General features: G+C 31.7%; 2 protein-coding genes across 2 annotated transcripts; both read left to right on the top strand.

The window, feature by feature from the left end:
* On the top strand, positions 10,844-13,149 carry LOC104711035 (probable trans-2-enoyl-CoA reductase, mitochondrial). The gene is made up of 10 exons (XM_010504884.2): positions 10,844-11,097; positions 11,193-11,290; positions 11,423-11,554; positions 11,671-11,814; positions 11,894-11,996; positions 12,089-12,188; positions 12,268-12,344; positions 12,430-12,508; positions 12,677-12,795; positions 12,887-13,149. The coding sequence occupies exons 1-10, from the start codon at positions 10,916-10,918 to the stop codon at positions 12,978-12,980; spliced, it is 1,128 nt and encodes a 375-aa protein (XP_010503186.1). The 5' UTR covers positions 10,844-10,915; the 3' UTR covers positions 12,981-13,149.
* Positions 13,934-16,761, top strand: LOC104783812 (protein HESO1-like). Its single transcript, XM_019244296.1, has 9 exons — positions 13,934-14,020; positions 14,273-14,386; positions 14,484-14,672; positions 14,771-14,950; positions 15,097-15,281; positions 15,388-15,483; positions 15,595-15,640; positions 15,802-15,908; positions 15,993-16,761. Exons 2-9 carry the CDS (start codon positions 14,332-14,334, stop codon positions 16,107-16,109), a joined length of 975 nt encoding a protein of 324 aa, XP_019099841.1. The 5' UTR covers positions 13,934-14,020; positions 14,273-14,331; the 3' UTR covers positions 16,110-16,761.

The raw sequence follows: 24,526 nt of genomic DNA, 5'->3' as shown, positions 1-24,526 counted from the left end.
CGCAGAATGCCACAGAGATCAGGAGTTTCCTTGGTCTGGTAGGTTACCACAAGAGGTTTGTGCAGGGTTTTGCAAGTAGGACACGCCCTATGACTAAGTTGACAGGGAAGGATGTTCCTTTTGTTTGGTACAGGAGTGTGAGGAGGGCTTCGAAAGCCTTAAGGAGATGTTGACTACTACGCCAGTGTTGGCTTTGCCTGAGCAGGGAGAACCCTATGTGGTTTATACTGATGCATCCAGAGTTGGTTTGGGGTGTGTGCTGATGCAACATGGGAAGGTGATTGCCTATGCTTCGCGGCAGTTGCGGAAGCATGAGGGTAACTATCCTACTCATGATTTGGAGATGGTTGCTGTAGTTTTTGCCCTGAAGATTTGGAGATCTTATCTTTATGGTGCAAAAGTACAGGTGTTTATAGATCATAAGAGCCTGAAGTATATATTCACTCAGTCTGAGCTGAATTTGAGACAGAGGCGGTAGATGGAGCTTGTGGCAGATTATGATTTGGAGATAGCCTATCACCGTGGTAAGGCTAACACGGTTGCAGTTACTTTGAGTCGGAAGAGGGTGGCTTCGGCTCAATAGCAGGAGATGGAGTCTCTGGTAGTAGAGATTAGTGCTTTAATTTTAAAATTCAATATCCGATTAAAAATAGAGCAATCGCAATACTAAAATTTTAAAAGATGAATATTTTTTTCGGTACATGTGTGTATTGTCCATGTATATAGATAATCATATCTTATTATATAAACTTTAGTTTTCAAAGTTAGTAATTCATATAATCGCGGCATGTGTCAAGTATATCGATATATTTTGACATGTATAAAAATAAAATTTATATATTAATTATAAGAAAATGAAAAAAAATCCTAAAAATAAAAGGATTATAATTAATATTGTTGAAAGTATATAAAATCAAAAGTAATCTATTATATCACTAATTCTAATAGGAAAATTATCTATTAAATTACTTATTTCAATAGGAAAATATTTGCAATTTAAATGCAATTATTATTTATTATAATGATAGAGTAAAAATAAATTTATACAGAAGAGTGATTAAAGTATAAAAAGGTTTAATGTGTTAAAATTAGTGATTATCATAATCTAAGAAAAATAATATAATCAAAATAAGAAATTAATGTAATTTTCTTAAATTTTTCAATCGGTGAATAATTTGATAGCGTATTCAATATTATTATGTTTTATAAACCTTGGTTTTCAAAGTTAGTAACTCATATGATCGCAACAAGTGTCAGTTTTAACAATTAAAGATTTTGTCATGTGTTATACAAAAACTTTGTTTTAACATATTTGTTAATTATAAGAAATTAGAAATTTAAACAATTTAAGAAATATAAAAGATAGTTCATATATGTATATAAAAAAAAATTAATTCTAAATTTAATTACTAATTCTATAAGAAAAAAGAATTAAGAAAATAATACAATTAATTACTATAATATCATAATTAAATACATTATACTGTCAATTATTAATCCTGAAAAAAAAATTGTAGATACTCACCTTTACATAAACAAATAACTTTTCTCATAATAACGTCTTTGATTTTTTTGATTAATTTATGATAATGTTAGTATAGTTTTATTTAAAATTAGCTTAAAAAGTAGTAAAACTATTACGTATGAGATTAAAAAATATGAAACAAATATATTAAAGATATTGTTACTTTTTCAAATATGAGATAAAATTAGTTCTCAGTTGTTTCTTTGATAATTATATTTTATTAATTTTTAGTTTTTTTAAAAATATTTAGTAAGATATAAATTTGATACAATGCACATTTTTTTGATATAAAAACTATAAATATTACTAAATTACTCATTGTAATTGAGTGCACAGAATTAGTATCTAATTTTATTATCAAGTAATATACAAAGAAATTATATTGCAAGATGGAGTATGTGAACTCTAAATATGTTTTTAGACGGAGAAATGGCGCGCAAAATCTCATACGGCAACTATGTCAATACTCTCCAATCTAACGTTGACGAACTCGATCAAGTTTGTCATTCGGAGTCCGCCGTCATTTCTTATGGTCATGATGAGGGGAGAATTTTGCTGTACGGACGCCCCAGGTGTTCATGAATCTCTCTCTTATTTTTTTTCCTTCTTGGTTGAGGCTTGTTAATATATGCTAATACCAGTTCTGGTGGTCAGTTTCTTTCATGTGGTAAGTAGGTTCTACGATGATTCACCTGAAACTCAAACTCCTCCAGCCATCCTTCTCCAGAAAGGCTTCAACATGGTTGATTTGAATTCTACGACCGACAATGAAGCAAACCTACTCCAACAGAAACTGATCCTTTTGAGAGGAGCAATTGAGAATCGTTTTCTTAATCACTGATTAATGATGGGTTCTTCTACCTCTACTGATGGATTCTTCTTCCTCTACTGAGAGACTCTAATAATTAATTTTAATTTTACTATGGCTTTCGTTTGGGTTATGTAATGGACAAGATAATATACTATCGTATTTTGATTTATGTATTTGATTTAAATACATTTCATTATGGATTTGGGGTTTTTGTTAAAATCACATGTTATTCAAATTAGTATTTTAAAATCTGTTCTCAAATCCTATGTTATTAAAAATGAAATTTATGTAAAATCATTCACAATACCCTGTTATTCAATAAAGTATTTTTAAAAGTCATATCAAATCTACTGTTATTCAAACTAAACAAATTATTTTCAAAAGAATACTGAAAATGGATTTTGAGTGATTTTGGATACTTTTGTAGTTGGAAAATACGAACAAAACAAAGAGGTGGTATTTGAGGAATTAAAAAAAATGTAATTATTATTGAGTAATTATTATTACAGTTTTCATATATATTGAGTAATTATTATTCTTATAATTAATTTCGTAATTATTGTTTCCAAAAATTTAGAATTTTCGACAAACAGTTTTTGGAAACTTTTTTTAAAATGCTAAATGCTAATTAAATCAATAACAAAATTTAAGTTATTTTTAACCGTTCATCCAACAATGATAACTCTATATATGTATATAAAAAAAAATCTAATTTTAAATTACTAATTCTATAAGAAAAAGAATTAAGAAAATTATACAATTAATTACTATAATACCATAGTTAAATAAATTATACTGTCAATTATTAATCCTAAAAAAAAGGATTGTAGATACTCACCTTTACATAAACAAATAATTTTTCTCATAATAACATCTTTGATTTTTTGAATAATTTATGATAATGTTAGTATAGTTTTATTTAAAATTAGTTGGACAAGTATTAAAACTATTACGTATGGGATTACAAAATATGAAATAAATATATTTAAGATATTATTTTTCAAATTTGAGATAAAATTAGTTCTCAGTTTTTTCTTTGATAATTATATTTTACTAATTTTTATTTTTTGAAACTACTAAGTAAGATATAAATTTGATACAGTGCATATTTTTTTATATGAAAATTATAAATAGTACTCATTGGGATTGAGTGCACACTGCACAGAAATAAAATCTAATTTTATTATCAAGTAATATACAAAGAAATTGTATTGCAAGATGGAGTGTGTGAACTCTAAATCTTTTTTTTTTTTTAAATCAATGAAATAAAATTAATATTTAGAATACAACTTAAACTTTCACAATTTTTTTTATATATGTTAATACACGGGCCTAATCTAGTTACATAATACATATAAGTATAACTATTGTCATAAGTTTTATGACTTTTATAGAAGAAATCAAATACTTATATATTTAAGTTTAACAAATCAAAATAAGAAGAAAAATCGTATATATATAAATATTTGTATATATATATATATTTGTATATATATCTATATATCTGTATTTTTAGTTTAATTTTATATTAATTTTTAAAACTCTTACGAAACAGATCATATATGCATCGAAATGTCCAAATTTTAACATAAATAGCCAATTACTTATAGTCTTATAGAGTATCCCTTATATATTAAAAGAAAAATATTCTGGAGAAAAAGCTGACATGTCGTCGCCAGAGAGCTCCGTACATAATTTATTATTCATCCTTAGTATTTCATAAAACTACATAAAACTGCCACTGCTATATATATATATATATATATTGTCAACTGCCACTGCTATTCAATTTATTTATATACACAATATTTTGCTCATATATATTCTAAAATTGGTAAATATTATTCAAAATTGATAAATATTATCCGCTACATATTTTCGAAATTAAATTAATTTTCACTATGTATTATAATATAATAATATAACTATATTATGAGATGTAAAAATATATATATTTAAAATTATATCTTCAAAAATATAAATAATGTTACCTTTATAATAATTTTATAAATCTGTAATGGTGAAAGAATCGAAGATCATTTGAAACTGGCTCAATGTTTATTTTTTTGTTAAAAACAATAACTATATTTAAAACATATGCTCACCAATTGAAATGACATGAATATATATTTTAATTTGGATAACTACGTAGTTAAACATTATATATAAATATGTAGTTATATTGTTTTTACAGAAATTTTAAAATTTAGAAAATCCAGTCCAATAAAAATGAAAACAAGTAATAATATTATACTAATAGCTGAGATATATAGGGATCTAATGACCAATTAAAATTTATAAAATCCAGTGATATAATACAGTAACTAAGACCAATTATATAAGGAATCTAATGACCAATTATAGTCTTTCCCCTCACGAAACAATTTTGTAATTTTATTTCTCCATTAATTACAGACACATATATTACTTAAAAAACTAGTAATATCCAAATTAATAGAATTCTCCTTAATAAAATACCTTCTGGAATCTTCTATATAAAATACTTACGCTTTATATTCTATTTTATTATTTGCCCTTCTCTTACTAGATTATTTACATTAAATTGTCATTAGTATAACTAAGAAATATTTCATTCAATAATTGAAGAAAATCTATACTATTAATTGGGGAATACACTTAAGAGTTAAAAAAAAAATCATATCAAATATCCATGTTGCCGATCTGACCCAATTTACATATTAAGAAGAAAAAAAAAAGATTAAACAACAGATTTATTAAATTTTTGGAAATCGTTCAAATTAGGTCAATAATAATCAGATTATGAGAATTTTGTGTGGGTATATTCATGTATGACAAAATACACGACGAAAATTTTGGGAACAAGAATTCAAGCTGAACATATGCGGACATACTATTTACTCATGTAAATTACGAGGAATGAGGTTTTTCAGGTCAAACAAAATTTAAACATTGCAATAAGACATATTACATGGGTTTGATCGCTTGACAATTATATTTTTAAAATTATTATGCAAAAATAACTTCGCACGTACGTGTGGGTCTAAACCTAGTACATAGATTAAAAAAGAAAGTATTGATCCGAATGAAACAGAGTATACAATCAATATTTAGGACCCCCAAAATATGTTATGTGGAGGTAAAATAGCCTATTAATTTGATAGCATACCGATTTTAACATGAACAAAACGTTTTTTCAAATAAACTACATGGACTATTAAATTTTTGCCACAAACAATATTGATCTAGATGGTGTTGATTAACCATGCATGATAAGTTATATGCCACATGGACAGTTTTTGCTAAGTCATAACTAAAATAGAACCAAGTAAACATATTTATTTTTCTCATTTAATTTTTTTAATTTATAAGTTCAACTATTCATCAATTTTTTACATATATCAATAATAGTATTTAAAATTTTCTAAAAGTTTTAATATTTTTTACATATATTAGAACCAAGTTTTAATATAAAGGACATTTGCAAAAACACTTTTTCTATACATTTTTAAATAATATACTCTTTTATTGTTCATTTTCAACAATACCATCTTCTATGTATTATAATGAATAAATTTAAAACCCTAGTCTCTAAATAAATACTAAACACCCCTCCCATCTGAGAATTCATCTCAAAAATCCCTATAAATTTTTTACAAATCTCTTATCTCCCTCTCTATTTTCCATACCCCTTTCTCATTTAATGAAATATGTTGAGACTAAAATGCCCTTTCTTTTTTTTTCAATTCTTTTATTTTATTTAACCAAAAAAAAATTCAGTACCGATCTCTTCTCTTCCTCAGTCGCCGTCGTTCTTTGCCGGAACTCTCCACCACCGGCGATTTTTCATCGGAACTTTTCATTGCCACCGTTTTTCACCTTTTTCGAGTTGTATCAAGCTTTCCTTCAAAATACAAGTGCGTTCTTCAACATAAAAAATAAAATTCTTGATGCATAGGGTTAGGTTTTGAATTTTGGAAATTTAGTTTAGATTTTGCTTGAGATGTTTAGCAAATTGGGTGTTTTACCATGGGTTATGGGTCGATTGAGCTATTTAGTTGATAAGAAATAAATTTTACTATTGAATCATTGTGAATTGTAGAGATTAGAACCTCAAACCATTCAATTTTCAGTTATCGTGACTGGGTAAAATTGGTAATATTAGTAAATGTAGTATAACTAGTAAAACTGGTAATACTGATTAATATAGTACAATCAGTAAAACTAGTAGTATTACTAATTGAGTTTTTTTTAGAGTTTTTTTGGCAGGATACAGTGGGAGAGAACATCAGCATACATTTTAAGTGTGAATGTCACATATATAGTATAATGTTCAAAACACATGTGACGAATATAACTTTGTTGATGTTAAAAGCAAAGATATACAAGAAGCTTGAGTTTGTTGAAAGTCACAGTTGAGCAACATTCAAAGGATGATGAAATTGCACCTAACACCATTGTTTGATTCATGTTTGATCTTTTGGTTTGTACTACTATTTTCTTGGTTATGTCACAACTATCGTAAAACTTATTTTTCAAATCTCGTAATGTTTGATTTTCCTTTCCCTTGATGTGTATATTTGCTCTGTCATAACAGAGTAAAACAACTATAACAAAAATAAAACTGATAAAACTGGTAAAACTGAATTGAACATCCATAAAATGATTTTAAAGATAACATAATAATGTGTGTACTAGTAAACGTCAAAAGTAATGTTTAAATGTTTACTAAGAACGAAATTTTTTTAAATATATGAATTTTGGGTTGTTATGTAAGAACCTAAACAAGTGTTTCATTATATTTTTAATGTCACTTTGTAAATAATAACCAAGTTAGGATGACAAATTTATAGAATTGTAGGTTTTAAACATATGAATGCATAAAAAACTCATAATTATATGTTAATAGACTTTAATCAACTATAAAACTAAAAAATATAATTTTAAGAGTGAGTAAAACTAATTAAATGGAAAAACCTCCAAAAGTATAATTATTTGCAATTTTGGTAAAACTATTATACTTGGTATAACTATGTGTGAACACTAAATGTGAACACACATATTGCACACGTGGCAGTACAATTCAGATTTTTTTTTAACTTTTTTTTTTCAGCTGCACGTGTGGTTTTATTTTTTTGTATCTGCAACAAACGGTTAATTACAAATAAAATACGACTAGTTTTATCTAGTTTTATCAGCATTACAAAAACATACTAGTTATTGATACCTATATATACTAGTATTACTTAAAACCCAAAAATTCAATTCTGAATAAGATGCAGAACAAAAAAATCATGAATCTCTTCGTAACCAAAACGGATGAGTTTTATCTAGTTCTACTTGTTCAACCAAATCCAACTACTTATCATTGAGTCGATGGAGTCACTCACGGTTGGCTTGTACTTCTTCACGATTTGGTTCATCGCCGCTGTCATTCCGGATTTTCTTCTTATTGTTGAGTCGTTCATCACCACCATTTCTTCTTCCCAAAATTGGTTACAGAGATCGCTCGCCGTTGAATTGTTCATCGTCGTTCATCACCACCGTTTCTTCTTTCCGAAATTGGTTACAGAGATTGCTCGTCGTTGATTTGTTCATCGTCGTTCATCACCACCGTTTCTTCTTCCTGAATTGGTTACAGAGATCGCTCGAAGTTGAGTTGTTCATCATCGTTGAGTCGTTCATCGCCGCTGTTTTTTTTACATATCGTTGTTGAGTTGTTCATCGTCGTTGAGTCATTCGGTGTGAACGCTGCTGAAACTATTTTATCTTACTATTTTTATCTAGTTTTACTAATATTTCAAGATCACACTAGTTTGAATTAGTTATACTGTTATACTAGTTTTACTTAGTTATACTAGTTTTACTTAGTTTACTAGTTTTACGTAGTTATACTAGTTTTACGTAGTTATACTAGTTTTACGTAGTTATACTAGTTATACCCAGAAATTCATACGAACATAAACCAAGAATTCACCAATTATAATTCCAAAGCTTGTATTTTAGACTCATCTTCCTTATCAATTGAACACCATAGCAAAATACCTATTTTCTCAAGTTTCACAAAATCGATTTTGAGATTGCAGTTTTATTTAAAAAATTTCTCAGATTTTAGGGATTGGATCGAGTTTTGAAATAGAAAGGATGGAGCCATCGTTTCTTCTTTCCAGGTTGGTTCCAAAAATCGCTCGTCCTCGCCGTCGTTGTTCATTGCCGCTTCCGTTGAAATCGAAGAAAGTGAAAAGAGTTTGAGAAAAAGAAGAAGACGATGAAATTAAAAAATTTATTTAGTTTAATTTTTTATTTTTTTTTGTTTTAAGTATATTTTTATATATATATTGGATTAAATCTAATAAAACTTGGATGGGTGGATTAAACCCAGGTTTTTAGCGTAATTGTTTTGTTTTTTTAGGGTATCATAGTAAAATACCAGTTTCTGGAATTAAAAATAATTGAAAAAGAAAACAGTTTTAAAGAAGGGAGTTATGAGATTGTCAGAATTTTTTTAGGGACTTTTGAGATTTTGACTCCTCCCATCCCCTCAGTCAAAACTATATCCTACATGAAAAATAGAGAATCCAAATCTAAAATAAATTTTAAAGTTAACTTAACATATTGTAATTGTGTAAAATATGATAAAAATAAAAATAGCCAGAAAAAAATAATTTTGGAAAGTGGTATCTAGAAAAATGTATTTTTAACAATATTTTTATTGTTAAATTGTTCTACTAAATAAATGAATTACATCAATTCAAACATACAAATTTGGATGCATGTTAAGTTAAGCTTCATGCATTTTGTTTTGTTTTTTTTTTTTTTTCGTTTTTTCTGCTTTAGTGATTCAACTAGGTAATAATCCGTGAAATTTTTGTGTGAGATATTACATTTGTAAATATATTTATTTAGTATAACATTTATAATACAAACTTATATTGGTTTGAATTCATCAAGTTTATGAAAGTTTAAAATAGTAATCGTTTTAAGATAAATTTTAGATTGACATGATGGCGGATCTGGATCAAATGTGAACCGAATTAGTGATCGGTTAGATTTTTTAATCAAAATCTTGAACTATCAAATCAGATAAAACCGCAAAAAAAAACTAAAATTTTATGAACCAGATGATTTAAATAAAATTGTTAACTCGGTCAAACTCGTCCGCTAAACCATCCTGCAACGGGTTTAAATATTTTGAACCGCAAAATGTCTTTGCATCTGTCCCGCTTGAATTCGTAAGATCCGCGTGTAACCCACATGCTTTTGAATAAATCATTTTTCTAGTATATATAATATATTTAAAACTTAAAATTAATTTATATTAATAAAGTTATGTGATAAAATTTTTAAGAATAACACTTTTTTTTTTGTTAAAAACACAATGACACATAGCTGTAAATAATAAATCAAAATGAGACTAAATAACTAAATGTGTCTCAAATTATCTGACGGTGACATATCAGGTTCGTCAATAGAATGTTTCTCTATTAATATATATAGGGGATGATAAGAATTTCTAAGCTTAATTCATGTTGATTAACTTGTTAAGCTCTGAGCTCATCAAATTTTAGATGATAATTGATAAACTTTTATTAGGCGTGTATTATGTATAAGTATAACGCCAATAGCAACACCAAATGTCCAATTTGTGATATAAAATGTAGCAATTAGAAATAGAGGTAGCCGAAAGAAAGAGATTGGTAAAAGGGGATACCAGTCATACCCCAAATATCATGAACTCTATTAAATACACCAAAGACATCCAGAGAACCCAAAATAAAAATAAAAAAATGGTAAGGAGATACCAACCACACCCTGCATATTTTTGTAACATACAAAAACAACACAACCTAAACATAATACAACAAAATAAAATAAAATGAAGGGCCAATAGTTCACAAAAATTGCGGTTCATGGTTCACTATATCCTAACGTAAACTATTCATAGATTCACTTATGTTTTTTTAAGGAAAAAGGCAATCAGATACTTGGCAAAGAAGAAACGTTAAGACGACCCAACAAGATGAGACTGTTACAGGTCACTCTACAAAATGTTCCGACTCATCATCGTCTTTATGGTCCCTCTACTCGCTACTCCATTAGTGTGCAACTGTATTGTGTTATGACATTTTCAATAGCCGGATAAGCCAATTATACATACATTTTTCACACATTTCAGTTTTGACATCGGTTTTGTTATGGTTTGTTTGGCTTTGAAATAATCAAACCAATAATTTTTTCATTTGGTTTAGGTTCGGTTGGGTCTTTTCGATTTTTTGTTTTCTGTACCTTAAATTTGGTTCATCGTATAGAAGAACAAATTTTCTCCGAAGTCCCAACGACGACAACACAAGGATAAAATCCCAATTCCGTATAAATTAGTTAGTTTCAATATTTTAATTCCGGTTTGGTTTGGTTTTCCGGTTACAGTTTTTCCAACCCTAGTTTGGTTTGAGAAAAAAAACAAACCGTTGGCTGAAACGACGTCGTTATAAAAAAACTCCACGATATTCCAACAACTTTAAAAGTAGAAAAAAAAACAGAAACGACGTCGTTACCTGAATCGCTGTGAGAGAGAGAGACTGTGGTGACGGCGGAGAAATATGGCGGCGTTGATGAAGTCAGTCACCGTCCGAGCTCTAAAATTCTCATCGGCAGCGAATTTCAGGTCAAACCGATGCGGCAAAACACCAATTCTCTGTATCAGATCATTCTCCACCGTTCTGTCACCACCGTCCAAGGCCATCGTTTACGAACAGCACGGCTCTCCCGATTCTGTCACCAGGTTCGTCGTATACACGCTTACTCTGTGCTTATACATACGTACGCGTAATCTCCAATATTTCAACTCTTTCTCCTTTTTTTTTTTGGTGAAGACAGATTGGTGAATCTCCCGCCGGTGGAAGTGAAAGAAAAGGATGTTTGTGTTAGAATGATCGCCGCGCCGATCAATCCCTCTGATATCAATCGAATTGAAGGTTACAAATTCTCCATTTCTTCTCTAATTCAAGAACCATTGTTGTGATTAGTATATATGTTAATCTAACTAATTAAGAGTTTTGTGATTTAGATAGTGAGTTTCAATGTTGAGAAAATGATGATTGTTTTAGGTGTGTATCCGGTGAGGCCACCGGTACCAGCGGTTGGTGGTTATGAAGGTGTTGGTGAAGTTTATGCAGTTGGCTCTAAGGTCAATGGTCTTTCTCCTGGTGATTGGGTCATTCCATCTCCACCATCTTCAGGTAGGAGGAATCTGAAACTTGGATTTCAGTTTGTAAAACAGTTGTAGTTAGTGGTATCCACTTCTGAGTTTTTGAAGCATGATGTTGGAATCTGATGGAAATCACTCTGGAACTAGGGACTTGGCAGACTTATGTTGTGAAGGAGGAGAGTGTGTGGCACAAAATCGATAAAGCGTGTCCAATGGAGTATGCGGCGACGATCACTGTTAATCCATTGACGGCTTTAAGGATGCTTGAGGATTTTGTGAACTTAAATTCTGGTTTGGACTGTTATCTTATGTCTTTGATGTAATTGCTCCCTACTTGCTTTTTTTCTAATCAAGTAATCCTCTGAAGCAGGAGACTCTGTGGTGCAGAATGGTGCAACAAGTATCGTGGGTCAATGTGTCATCCAGTTGGCAAGACTCCGTGGCATCAGTACCATCAACATTATTCGTGACAGGTGAAATATATTTTGAGTTGAATCTAAGATATTGGTTACGAACAATCAAAGCGGCTCTTGTCAAGTAGACTGTCGTGTGGTACTGATTTTAGGGCTGGTTCGGATGAAGCAAGAGAGCAGCTGAAAGCTCTAGGTGCAGATGAAGTGTTTTCAGAGAGTCAACTCAATGTAAAGAACGTGAAAAGTCTTTTGGTAAGATTTATGTCTAGCAATTCTATCGCAGAAATTGCTGAGTATGTGAAGCTTTAACATATGTGTGTTTGTGGTCTAGGGTAACTTACCTGAACCAGCTCTGGGATTCAACTGTGTTGGTGGCAATGCTGCTTCTCTTGTGCTCAAATATCTCAGGTGCAGTGAACATCTCCGTTTTTACATACTTCTAGTTAAATGAATTACCGCTGTGCTGAAGGTAGTGAATACATAAATATTTCAGGGAAGGAGGAACCATGGTAACATATGGTGGGATGTCCAAGAAGCCAATCACTGTGTCAACAGCATCTTTCATCTTTAAGGTAATTGCTAGATCATTTGGAAAAATTATACTTGCATCAGTATGTCTTAGAGTAGTAAATTTAGATCTTCATTCATAGTTGAAAATGTACTCTTTCTCTCACTTCAAATTCGTTGGGTGTCAAGATCTATGGCTTTTGTGCCCTGTGTTAAGTTTGATTGCCCTACAGGATTTGGCCTTGAGAGGATTCTGGCTGCAGAGTTGGTTGAGTATGGGTAAAGTAAAAGAATGCAGAGAGATGATAGACTATCTCCTCGGGCTTGCACGAGACGGAAAGCTAAAATACGAGTGAGTCCTTTTCTCAAATAAAGATTCTTAGCTCCCTTGAAAAAATATCTTCGGCTACTATATAATACCAATGGCTGTTTTCTTCTGCCAGAACGGAATTGGTTCCCTTCGACGAGTTCCCTGTTGCTCTCGATAAAGCTCTCGGGAAGCTAGGTAGGCAACCTAAACAAGTCATCACATTCTGAAGCTTCCTTCGTGTGAGCCATGTTAGTGTTAGCTATTAATGTGATGATGCATGATGTAGTACTTTATTATACGGTATCTGCGTCCTCTTGTCTAATGTATCAGAAAACAATGAGAATGTAAACTTCATTAAAACCAAAATAAATAAATCGTTATGCTTATGTTCAGATTGTTACTCCATGGTCACGTGTTAATTTATTACCCTGTTCAAACTTTCAAATTATCAGAAGCTGACTTGGTTTCGAGGTGATGTTGGTTTAACCTAAAGTTAGAGATAAGTTTTGTTTGAATCAAACCAGAGTTGTTTCACATCAGGTTTAGCTTAGTTAGATTATAATAATTACTAGTTTTTTTTTTTTTGAACAAAATATCATATGAAATACATTTACAAAATTTTCACATTAACCTTTTTAAAAATATGGAAAGCATGCCTACTGGTCACCTCTAAATTTAACCGGAAAAACTAGATGGACTAGAGAATCATTAAAGCCGGTTTCTTTTATTGATCATGAACAGCTCAGATGTTACAAAGGAAATCTCACTTGCTTGGATTGCAAGTTTGGGTTCTTTTAAGGTGAGCTTATGTACAGTATAAGGTTCTTGAGTTTGGAAGTTATGTCTTGCTTGGCGGTTGAGCTCACTCTTCATATCCTCGAGTTGTTGACCATTCGATATGGTTTGTTTACATCATTGTCAGGAGAGAATCTTCCTTTTTCAATCTTCATTTTTTTTTTCTCCTCCAAGATTGGATTTATGTCTTCTGAACATCCTTGGTCGGTCTCTTGACCATGTATCTCCGAGCTAATCAGGCTTTTTCCTTGAAACTAGATTTCTTATTGGACCGCCAGACCCAAAATATCAAAATGGTTTATTCTTGGTTCAAAATTGGGTTAACCGAATGGTGCTAAACCACTCTCTTACACCTACCACTGGATAGTGTTTGTAATAACCTACTCAGCCAAAAACAAAAAAAAAAAAGTATTAACGAGACAGCCACCTTCGTCTCTCTTTTGCCGATAGCAACCGTACTTGCTCCGATTAGGTTCGTCGCTTTGTCCTCTGTATCCTAACCAGTTGCTTTCTTTCTGCGTCCCTTGGGCTTCAAAACCATACCTTTCGTTTTGATAGAAACATGATCTTAGCGTAACTGCTTTGTAAGAAAAAGCTCCTTAAGATCATAGTTTGATAAATAAAAAAACAAGGTTTTCTTATGAATTTGAAAATTCATATTTGACTCCAGTTGTTCACTGTACTTCTCCTTTCCCATAATGAAGAAGAAGCTATGTTATTGCAGGTTTCATAGCTCTGCTTCTTGATAAAACTAGTAGAGGTAGAGAGACAGAGAGGTATATTATGGACTCTCAAAAATTAGATGTGACTGAGGAAAAAATAGCTTGGAGTAAAGAAGGTTGTGTTCTAAGATTGAAACTACTCTTTGCTGATTTTTTGGTTCTAAGATTGTGTTCGTTACAGATGTTTCAATCAATATTGTTTATGGATGTCAGCGATTCGAAAGAAGGTGAAGAACTCGGAGTCCATAGCATTAAAGAGACATAACATTGATAGTTATATCTTACTGGACCTTGATAAGATATTAGATGATGCCTACTGCTCTTTTCGACCGGTTCCTGCTGATTACGATACTAGGAAGGAATTGGTGAAAAACCTTAATGCAATGGCTATAGATATCTATGGTAATATAAGATTTAACTTGTAGTCTTTTTTTGTTTAATCTTCTCGCCCTATATCGAAAGTAATTAGCATAGGTTTTATTTATTTTTGTGTTCATTAGGTAATTCAGAAGAGAGCAGCCCGGTCCTTGAGGCGTATGGATCTTTCGTGATGGATATGTACACCTCTCAGAGTTATTTGGATGTGTCTATTATCTTTGGTAACGGAACATCTGAACTTCCTCATGAAAAGAAGCTTCAGATACTTGAAAGATTTGCGGAAAAGCTCCGCTCGTTGGAGGGTAATTAAGATATTTGTTCTATTCTTGTTAATTGCTGATTCCATTATGGGAAATGAAACTATTATTATTAGTGTTTACAAGTGAATGTAACATTCTCAAAATGATTTTGAGTTTCATCTTCTTACCTACACTTTTTTTTCTTGTAGGGGAAGGCTTAGTTAGGAATGTTGTATCTATCTTCGCTGCTAGGGTGCCAATTGTAAAATTCAATGATCAAGGGACTGCTATTGATTGTGATGTGTCAGTCGAATGCAAAGACGGCATTTTAAGTTCACAGATCATTCGCATTATATCTCAAATTGATGACAGGTTTCAGAAACTTTGTTTGTTGGTAAGATTCTAAAGGAACTCGATCTATGGATATATCCTTAGTTTGCATATTGTTCAAGTGCGCTTTCAATTGTTTAGTACCAATGTGACTATTCTTCATTCGTTAGGTTAAGCGTTGGGCCAAAGCACATGGGGTTAACGATGCGTCACTCCAAACCCTGAATTCTATATCTATCACAATGCTAGTCGCTCATCATTTACAGGTCAAACACAGTTACTCTTGTTGGATTATTTTAGGTAGCATTTTGAGTGTTTGGTTCATCTGTCTCTAAAAAGTCTAGTTTGCTTCTCCTTTAATTTGTCTTATGTGGCAGACTCAAAACCCTCCCATTTTACCTCCATTCTCTACACTTTTTAAAGGTAATATATGTATCCATGCACACATAAGACAAAAGAACTATATATAATGATTTAATGGCAGATTCAACATTTGACAAAGTCTCTTTGAGCTAGAATTACATTTAATTACTGATCTAATTATCATATTTTTCCTCTTTGTCTTTTGCTTATGTCTTTCACAGATGGAATAGATCCTCCTAACGTGGAGAAGAGGACTCAAAAGTTCTTGAACTGGGGAGGACGTAATCAAGAATCTCTCGGTAAACTGTTTGCAACATTCTTTATTAAGGTGCTATATATCTTCTTTTACCTTTGAACCTAAACATGCTTATTTGTTAATTGTTATAATGAAATATGTTTTCGTGTATTGCAGTTGCAATCTGTAAAAGTCCTATGGAAGCAAGGGCTCTGCGCCAGTGTGCTGAAAGGTCTTTGGATATCTAAAAGGAGGAAAAGAGCTCTTATTAATGTAAAAAAATCTATACTGTAAAATTACATTCACATTCTTCCTTTTTTTTTTTCTCTTATCACTTCAGTTGATTTTTTTTGTTTGTTTCATTCTGTGTTGTTTATATAGGTTGAGGATTTTACTGACGTTTCTAACAATTTTTCTAAGGTGGTTAGTGCCAGAGGAGTCGAAAAGATATACAGATCCATTAACAAAACTGTAGATGACATTTTGGAATTCCTCAATGGTAAGATCACTGGAACAGATCTCAAACACAGCTTATTTGAACAACAAACTGTTGTTGTGGAGCCTTGTCCTCCTGAGTCGCCACTGATCAACAATGGTTGCTCACAACAACCTCATAACAACAAAAGAAAGGAGATTGATGGCCATGCTGAAGAACATCATAACAAAAGAGTCTGCTTGGTAAACGAATACAGAGCTGTAGGAGGAAAGGGTGGTTTGGTGAATGATGGTGAAGAACCAATGCATGTTGGTCTGTGGCATGAGTACAGTCGAAGTTTAGATCTGCCACCACCGCCAGCACCTTATGATAAAGTTCTTTATGAGAAATTTGGTCTTGACTAGTTAGGGTTTGTATAACTTGTGTCTTAACATATTATATTAACATGTTATTTAGTATACAACTCTATGGTCATGCATGTGCTAATAAATTTTTTACTATGCTCATAGAGATAACTATCAAATTATGAGAAGCTGACTTGGTTTCGATTGATGTTGGTTTACTTTAGTTTGTGTTTAGTTTTGTTAGAACCATACAGAAGTGAAGAGTAGATTTTTTTCGCCTTGGTTTATGGATGTTAGTGATTCGAAAGAAGGTGAAGAACTCTGAGTTAATAGCATTACAGAGACATAACATTGATAGTTATATATTAATGGACCTCGATAAGGTATTAGATGATGTCTAATGCTCAAAAGTTCAGGAAAAGACCCAAGAAATCAATACATCTTGCCAAAAGATTAACATACTCTAAAAATGTTTCTCAAGCTTAACCTTTATATGGTTACCATTTGTAAGGAAATGTGACTTGATATTCTCCATCTCTATATGCATCTCCTTAGATACGCATGCTAATATTTCTGAGGAATTCTTCATTTCAGCTCCAGATTTTAATTTATTCTCAATGTTTTGACGAGCCAATGAGAACAATGAGACCGCCCTGACAATTGATGATGATTTAATTCCACTTTAGGAAAGAAGAAAAGTTTTACAAGGCAACAACCGGTTCATTGGAGTTATATTATCAAAAACATATATACCTTTCAAAACTTCCAGCTTCTGAGTGCAACTACGCGAAGGTATCGAGTTTATGTATACCTATTCCATTTCAGTAACAACACAAAAAAAACGAAAAAACTAAATAAGAATTGTATAACAATGTTGCAATGAACCGAACATTTGTAAAACACTAGACCTTCGTTCTCAAGCTTCACTTTCGAATGGTTTGCCTCCAACCCGAATATATGTAGTGTTACACAATTCAAAGTTAAAACGTAAATAAAGGAAGAGATCATACTGATTTGATTTTTTTAAAAACATTATTCAACTTTCCCCTGTACAGTTCATGTCATCATCGTATGATATCTGGATATATACATGAATGAAATGACTCATAAAAAAAGATATGTACTATCTATTAAAGATGCATACCCATTTGTTAGGATATGTGGCTTGGCATTCTCCATCTGTCGTCGTATCTCCTCAAATACAGATGCAAATATATATTTCTTATCAACGTTATGATGAGCTGACGTCGCGAACAAGGCAACAGCCCTGTGACATTAGTATGGCAAAAATTTTAAGGCTGGAGTTAGCGTATCCCCTATATATTAAAAGAGAAGCATTCTCTAAAAAAGCTGATCTGTCGTCGCAAGAGAGCTCTATCCTCAATTAGTTATTTGGCTTTAATATTCCATGATATTACATCAAACTGCCATTTCTATTTATTATATTTTTTATACACAATATTTTACTCCTATAAATTCTAGAATTGGTAAATATTATTCAAAAATTGATAAACATTATCCCCAAAATATTTTCAAAATAAATTAATTTCACTATGTATTTTAATATACTAATATAGTTATATTATAAGATCTAAAATATATATATTTAAAACTATATCATCATAAATAAAAATAGTTTTACCTTTCTAATAATTTTATAAAGCTCTAATAGTGAAAGAATCGAAGATCATTTGAAACTGGCTGAACGTTTATTCTTTTGCTAAAAACAATACCTATATTTGCCCAAAAAAAATGTATGCTCACCAATTGAAATGACATGAATATATACTTTAATTTGGATAACTATGTAGTTAAACATTATATATAAATATGTAGTTATAGTGTTTTTACAGAACTCTTAAAATTTAGAAAATCCATTCCAATAAAAATGATAAAAAGTAATAATATTATACCAATAGCCGAGACACATTTAGTTAATTTAGCCTCATTTTGATTTATTATTTACAGCTATATGCAATTGTGTTTTTAACAAACAAAAAAAATAAATGTGTTATTCTTAAAAACTTTATCACATAACTTTATTAATAGAAATTAAGTTTAAGCTTTAAATATATTTTCTATATTAAAAATGATTTATTGAAATGCATGTGGGTAACCTGCCGATCTCACGAATTCAAGCGGGACAGATGCAAAGACATTTTGCGGCTCAAAATATTTAAACCTGTTGCGGGACGGCTTAGCGGACGGGTTTGACCGGATTAACAAATTTATTTAAATAATTTAGTTCATGAAATTTTAGTTTCTTTTGTGGTTTTTATCTAATCTGATAGTTCAAGATATTGATAAAAAGTTTAAAAATCTAATTTGGTCCACATTCGATCCAGATCCGCCATTATGTCAATCTAAAATTTATGGTGAAACAATTAATATTTTAAACTTTCATAAACTTGATGAATTCAAACCAATACAAGTTTGTATTATAAATGTTATACTAAATAAATATATTTACAAATGTACTATCTCAAACAAGAATTTCATCCTGTGCAATAGCACGGGTTTTACTTAGTATATATTATGAGCAAAATCAAGAAGATATGTATATACCTTTTTAAACTTTCCATTTCCGAGTACAACCTTATGAAACAATCAGTTTGTTCATACTCTGCTGCATAGTTTTCAAAAACCCAAAAATTGAGAGTTAGAATAACAAAATAAAATAAAATTACATAACATATAAATGAACACTACAAAAGTACCTTATAGTAGTTCTTCAATCAGTCTATCTTCTGAGGCCATTTTCTTTTTGTGACACTTTTTTTATAAGTTTTCTTTGATGTAACTTCTTTGTTGCAACGCATCACATACATCATTATAACGGTATGTCAAATAAAAGACAACAACAAACATGACACATAAAGGAGAAGTAGCACTTAGATCGCGATATGAGTTGAGACCTGATAATGGTGTTGGTGTATCAATTTTTCTCTCTTATTGATGTCTAAATCAGCTAAGATTTGTTTGGTGGAAAGATATCGAAATTTCTTTCATAAATGTAAGTCGAGGCTCTTGAAGGTCGGAGTACAAAGGTTGACTAGACGAGCTAAATATGACGAGAATAGCTAGTTACAAGAAGAATTTCAAAACATTCTACAGAAAAAGAAAAATGATTCGAAAAACTGAGGAAGTCAAAGAGCTCAAGTCCATTTAGGTTTACTAAATTATACTCAGCCATGGACTTTCGATATTTTTCATACTAAAGAAAAAAACTAAATGATTTTGTTGACTAATAAAATGCCTATAAAGAGTTTCCAAATGCATAGTTTATAGTCAAAGATAAAAGAAAAAAATTCAATTCTTATATTTCTAATAAATATATTGTAATAGTCAAAGATATAAAAACTTTCCTTACTGAATACCTCACCACATAGAAAATTGAAAAAAAAAATAAAAAAACGGAATTATATTATTGAAAAATAAACTATTAATTATATTTACAAAAATAAAAAATAAAAATCGATATATCATTGAGTTTAATTTTGGAAAAAAATAAGTTCAAAACATTAAATAATAAGAAAATTTAACTTATCTTTCTATTCATTTTATTTTCATTTTGAGCGAAATTTAATCGTTATCTCGACCATCTTTTAGTGGTTATAATTAGTTAGTTACATAATACATTGCATATTAGTCTTCTAGGTTCAATGAAGTTATGGTATATAATTAAAAGATTTAATATACTAAAAGAATTACCATAGTTTATTATCAGTTCAAATAATTTAAAAACTTGCATGATGCGGATAGTACTCTACTGATATGTCCCTTCGGGGACATCCGATAAAAAAAACTCTACTAATATAAATACTCCCAAAAATCCATATCCACTTTGGATTAGATCCTTGTGTTTTCGGAGTAAATTCTCTCCTTAATTCTTTCCTTAGGTTCTGAATTCTGAACCTTGGCTTGAAACATTTATTGAATCTATGCTAAAAACATTTTATTGAAGCATTTGAACAATGATTGAAATATAACTGATTATTCCTAATCGAGTCTAATTGTTCACAGTTCTAAGAGCATGATTATCTGACTTGGGTGTCAAGAAAAATAATTAATAATATTTTAATTAAATTTGATTATTTAATTATTTTTTAATTTATGTAACGAATCGAATGAAAACAGGTGGTAGATTTAGTGTATTTATAGATCTCGGCAAAGACACTTCTTTCTTCTCTCTCCACCTTTTTCTCATTTTTTTATTTTTTTGTTCTGACCCTCAGTCGAGTATGTCCGATAATCATGGTCTAATGATTATATTTTATTCCAGGGTTAGTAGCTTTGTTATGGCCTCTCGAAGTATTGTGGCTGAAGAGTATAATAATGTTTCAAGTCATGGTGAATGTATATTACTCTTTTTTTTTTGTTTTTCCTGAAATTGGTAAAATTGTGTTTAGGAGAGAGTCTTAATCGCTTCTCCTTGGTTTATGGATGCCATGTCAGAGATTCAAAAGAAGGTAAAGAACTCTGAGTTCATAATTAGAGAGATACAACATTGATGATAGTTAGATCTTTCTGGACCGGTCATATTAAATGATGTTTACTGCTCTTTTCGACCGGTCATATGGTAATATAAGACTTACATGAAATCCACGTTATCATTTTAAGATTGGGAAATACAAAAAAGTCAGCCAAAGGTTTTAATTTGTGTGTTTTGTGTTCATTAGGTAATTCGAAAGTAAGCGTATGGGTCTTTCGTGATGGATACGTTTTCTAGGTGTAAGGAAATCTTGTATTATACATGTGAATGTGTTAAAATATATACAGTTAAACCTCTATAAATTAGTATTTTATAAATTAATAAACCTTAGAAATTAATAAATTTTGTTGTTCCTAAATCCCATACGATAATAAGATAATATTTTAAAAACAATAACATGTAAAATATGTTATATATTTTTATAAGATAATAAGATAATATTTTTTTATTAGAAATAACAAAATATTATTTCTATTAGATAATAACAAAATTTTATTAGTGCGAGTGTAAAAAATAACAAAATTTTATTAGATAATAAGATAATATTTTTTAAAAAATTCTCATGTAAAATATGGTCCCAATAATATCATAAATTAATAATCATGTAAATTTACATATATATACATATATATATATATATTGATATATGTATGTTTTAGAATTTTGAATATTCTCATAGAGCTTATATCTATAAAAAATTGTTATGTTGTATTTTTAAACCATAATGATAGAAAATACTCTATAGCATGTCATAAAAATAGCTATTTTTTTTTAGTTTTCAATTTTTACGTATGCATCATTTTTATTTTGATATTTTTATAGATTATTTGTAATTTGTTGTCAATAATATTTTCTAAATATTACAAATTCAATTCTAAATTGATAACATCCGAAAGTCTAATCTTATTTTATCGTCTCAATTCATAATTTTTTAAAATTTAAACAATAAAAATATATATCTATAAATTAATAATTATTAATTTACACTGTAAAATAAGAAATATTAATTTATAGATAAATTAATTTCACTATAAATTAATAAAATACCATGATTATGACATTATTAATTTATAGAGGTTTTACCATATAGTGTTTAGTACTAGGGTTTAGCAATAACTAATTACACAATAGTCCCTAAGTTGTATCACTCTCCTATACGCCCCCTCAAGATGGAGGCAGACTCTTGATGCCAATCTTGTGATTCAGTTCATGAAATCTAGCCGGTGGCAATAGATTAGTGAGCGAATCCGAAAATTGATCATCCCCGGAGATATGTGCAACCCGCAATGTCCCTGATTGAATGTTCTCAAAGACAAAATTGTAATCAATGGCGACATGCTTCATCTTGGAATGAAAGACAGGGTTCGCACATAGGTACGTTGCGCCCATATTGTCACAGTAGATGACCGGAGCTGTTGGGAGATTGATACCCATTTCGGTTAATAGAGAGCATATCCACCGCAGTTCAGAGGCCGTGTTAGCAACGGCAGTACTCAGCCTCAGTGGAGGAACAAGAAACACTCCTTTGTTTCTTCGAAGGCCACAAGACAGGACTGCCCCCAAAGTAAACAATGTACGCATTTGTGGACACATAATTCGCCTTGTCTCTACCCCATTCTGCATCGGAGAAGGCGTGAACCGTGAGGGGAGCATCATTGCGGATGAAAATACCAAGTGTATGTGTGCCCGCCAAATAACGAAGAACCCTCTTTGCTGCTTTCCAACGTTCATTAGTCGGTTTATGCATGAACTACGAAAGTCGGTTTACCGGAAAAGCGATGTCAGGACGCGTAAATGCCAGGTATTGGAGGCTCCCAACCACCATCCTATATTTCGTGACATCCACCAACGGCGTACCGGATAGCACAATGAGTTTTGAGGAAGCGGACATCGGCGTAGGAATTGGCTTGGCATCAAGCATGCTCGTTATGGCTAGGAGGTTGGTGATGTACTTCCCTTGCATTCAGTGAAGTCCCTTAGTTGTTCTTGTTGCCTCAATTCCCAAAAAGTAACTCAATGGTCCAAGATCCTTTAGAGAAAAACGGAGAGCCAACAAGGTATTGAATTCATTAACCAACGAAGGCGGTCCTACAATGATGATATAATCAACATAGACTAACACATATATATATATATATATATATGCCTGACCATGTTTGTAAATGAACAAAGAATTAACAACCAAAGATGTCTTGAAACCGGACACAAGAAACCGATGTAACTCCTGATACCACGCCCGTGGGTCCTATTTTAAACAGTATAGAGCTTTCCGGAGGCGACATACATGATGTGGACGATCGCGATCAACAAAGCCAGGCGGTTGAGAGACATATACCTCTTCCTGCAGAGTCCCTTGAACGAACGAATTGTTGATATCAACCTGATGTATAACCAAATTCCGCTTCACCGCCGTTTCAAGTACCAACTGGATTGTTGTCGTCTTAATAACGGGACTAAAAGTCTCTGAGCAGTCAAGACCATACTGTTGATGAAAACCGCGAGCCACCAACCGTGCTTTGTACCTATCAATCGATCCATCAGGTTTATACTTTAAAGTGAAGATCCACTTACAAGTAATCACGTTCTGTGCAGGTTTAGGAGGTTCCAAGTCCCAAGATTGTTCGTGAATCTGAGCATTGATCTCATCTGCCCTCGCATTGCGCCATCGGGGATCCTTCAAAGCTTGTGCCACCGTCGTTGGTATGAGAGGATGTTTGGAGACGGTGAGACTGAATTTTGTATTTGGTTTGGTAATATTATTTTTGGAACGGGTTTTCATTGGATGGTTGTTTGGTCGTGGAGGTGAGTTAGCAATCGGAGACAGCGAGGGTGTCGGACTTGAATTCGAGGGGGAGGAGGATGATACTGGACTTGGATCTAGATTTGGTGTATGTGATAACGGGCTTGTGGTTGATGGGCTGGTCTCGGCTTCAATATTTTTTCGATCTCGGGCATGTTTTGTTCGGGTCTCATGAGTCTGATCAGTAGACGAGGGTGATGACGACGGTGACACAGCAGTGTCGGATGAGGACTCGTCGACAAGCGACGGAGAGGAAGGCGATGGCGGTGTTGACGGGGACGACGGTAGGAACGGTGGGTGGTGATCGGAGCACGGAGGTGAGGGCACCAGAGCCGGTGATGGAACAACCAGAGGTGATATTGTTGCCGATATCGAACTAGAGTATTGAGGAGACGATTGAGCTGAAGTTGGTTGTGACGGATGAGAAGCAATGTGTTGAGCAAACGGAAAACGAGACTCAACAAATTGCACATGACGAGAGGTGTATAGCCGGCCATGAGCAACATCAAGACACAAATACGCACTTTGTGTTAGCGAGTAGCCAAGAAACACACAAGGAGTATATCGTGTCTCGAGTTTGTAACGCTGATAAGGATGAAGCCAAGGATAACAATCACACCCAAAAACCCGAAGCTTGAG

Source organism: Camelina sativa, chromosome 4 (genome assembly GCF_000633955.1).
Source record: "Camelina sativa cultivar DH55 chromosome 4, Cs, whole genome shotgun sequence".
In the NCBI taxonomy this organism is placed as follows: Eukaryota; Viridiplantae; Streptophyta; class Magnoliopsida; order Brassicales; family Brassicaceae; genus Camelina; species Camelina sativa.
Note: the sequence above shows the minus strand (reverse complement) of the source record. Positions and strands in the feature narration are given on the sequence as shown.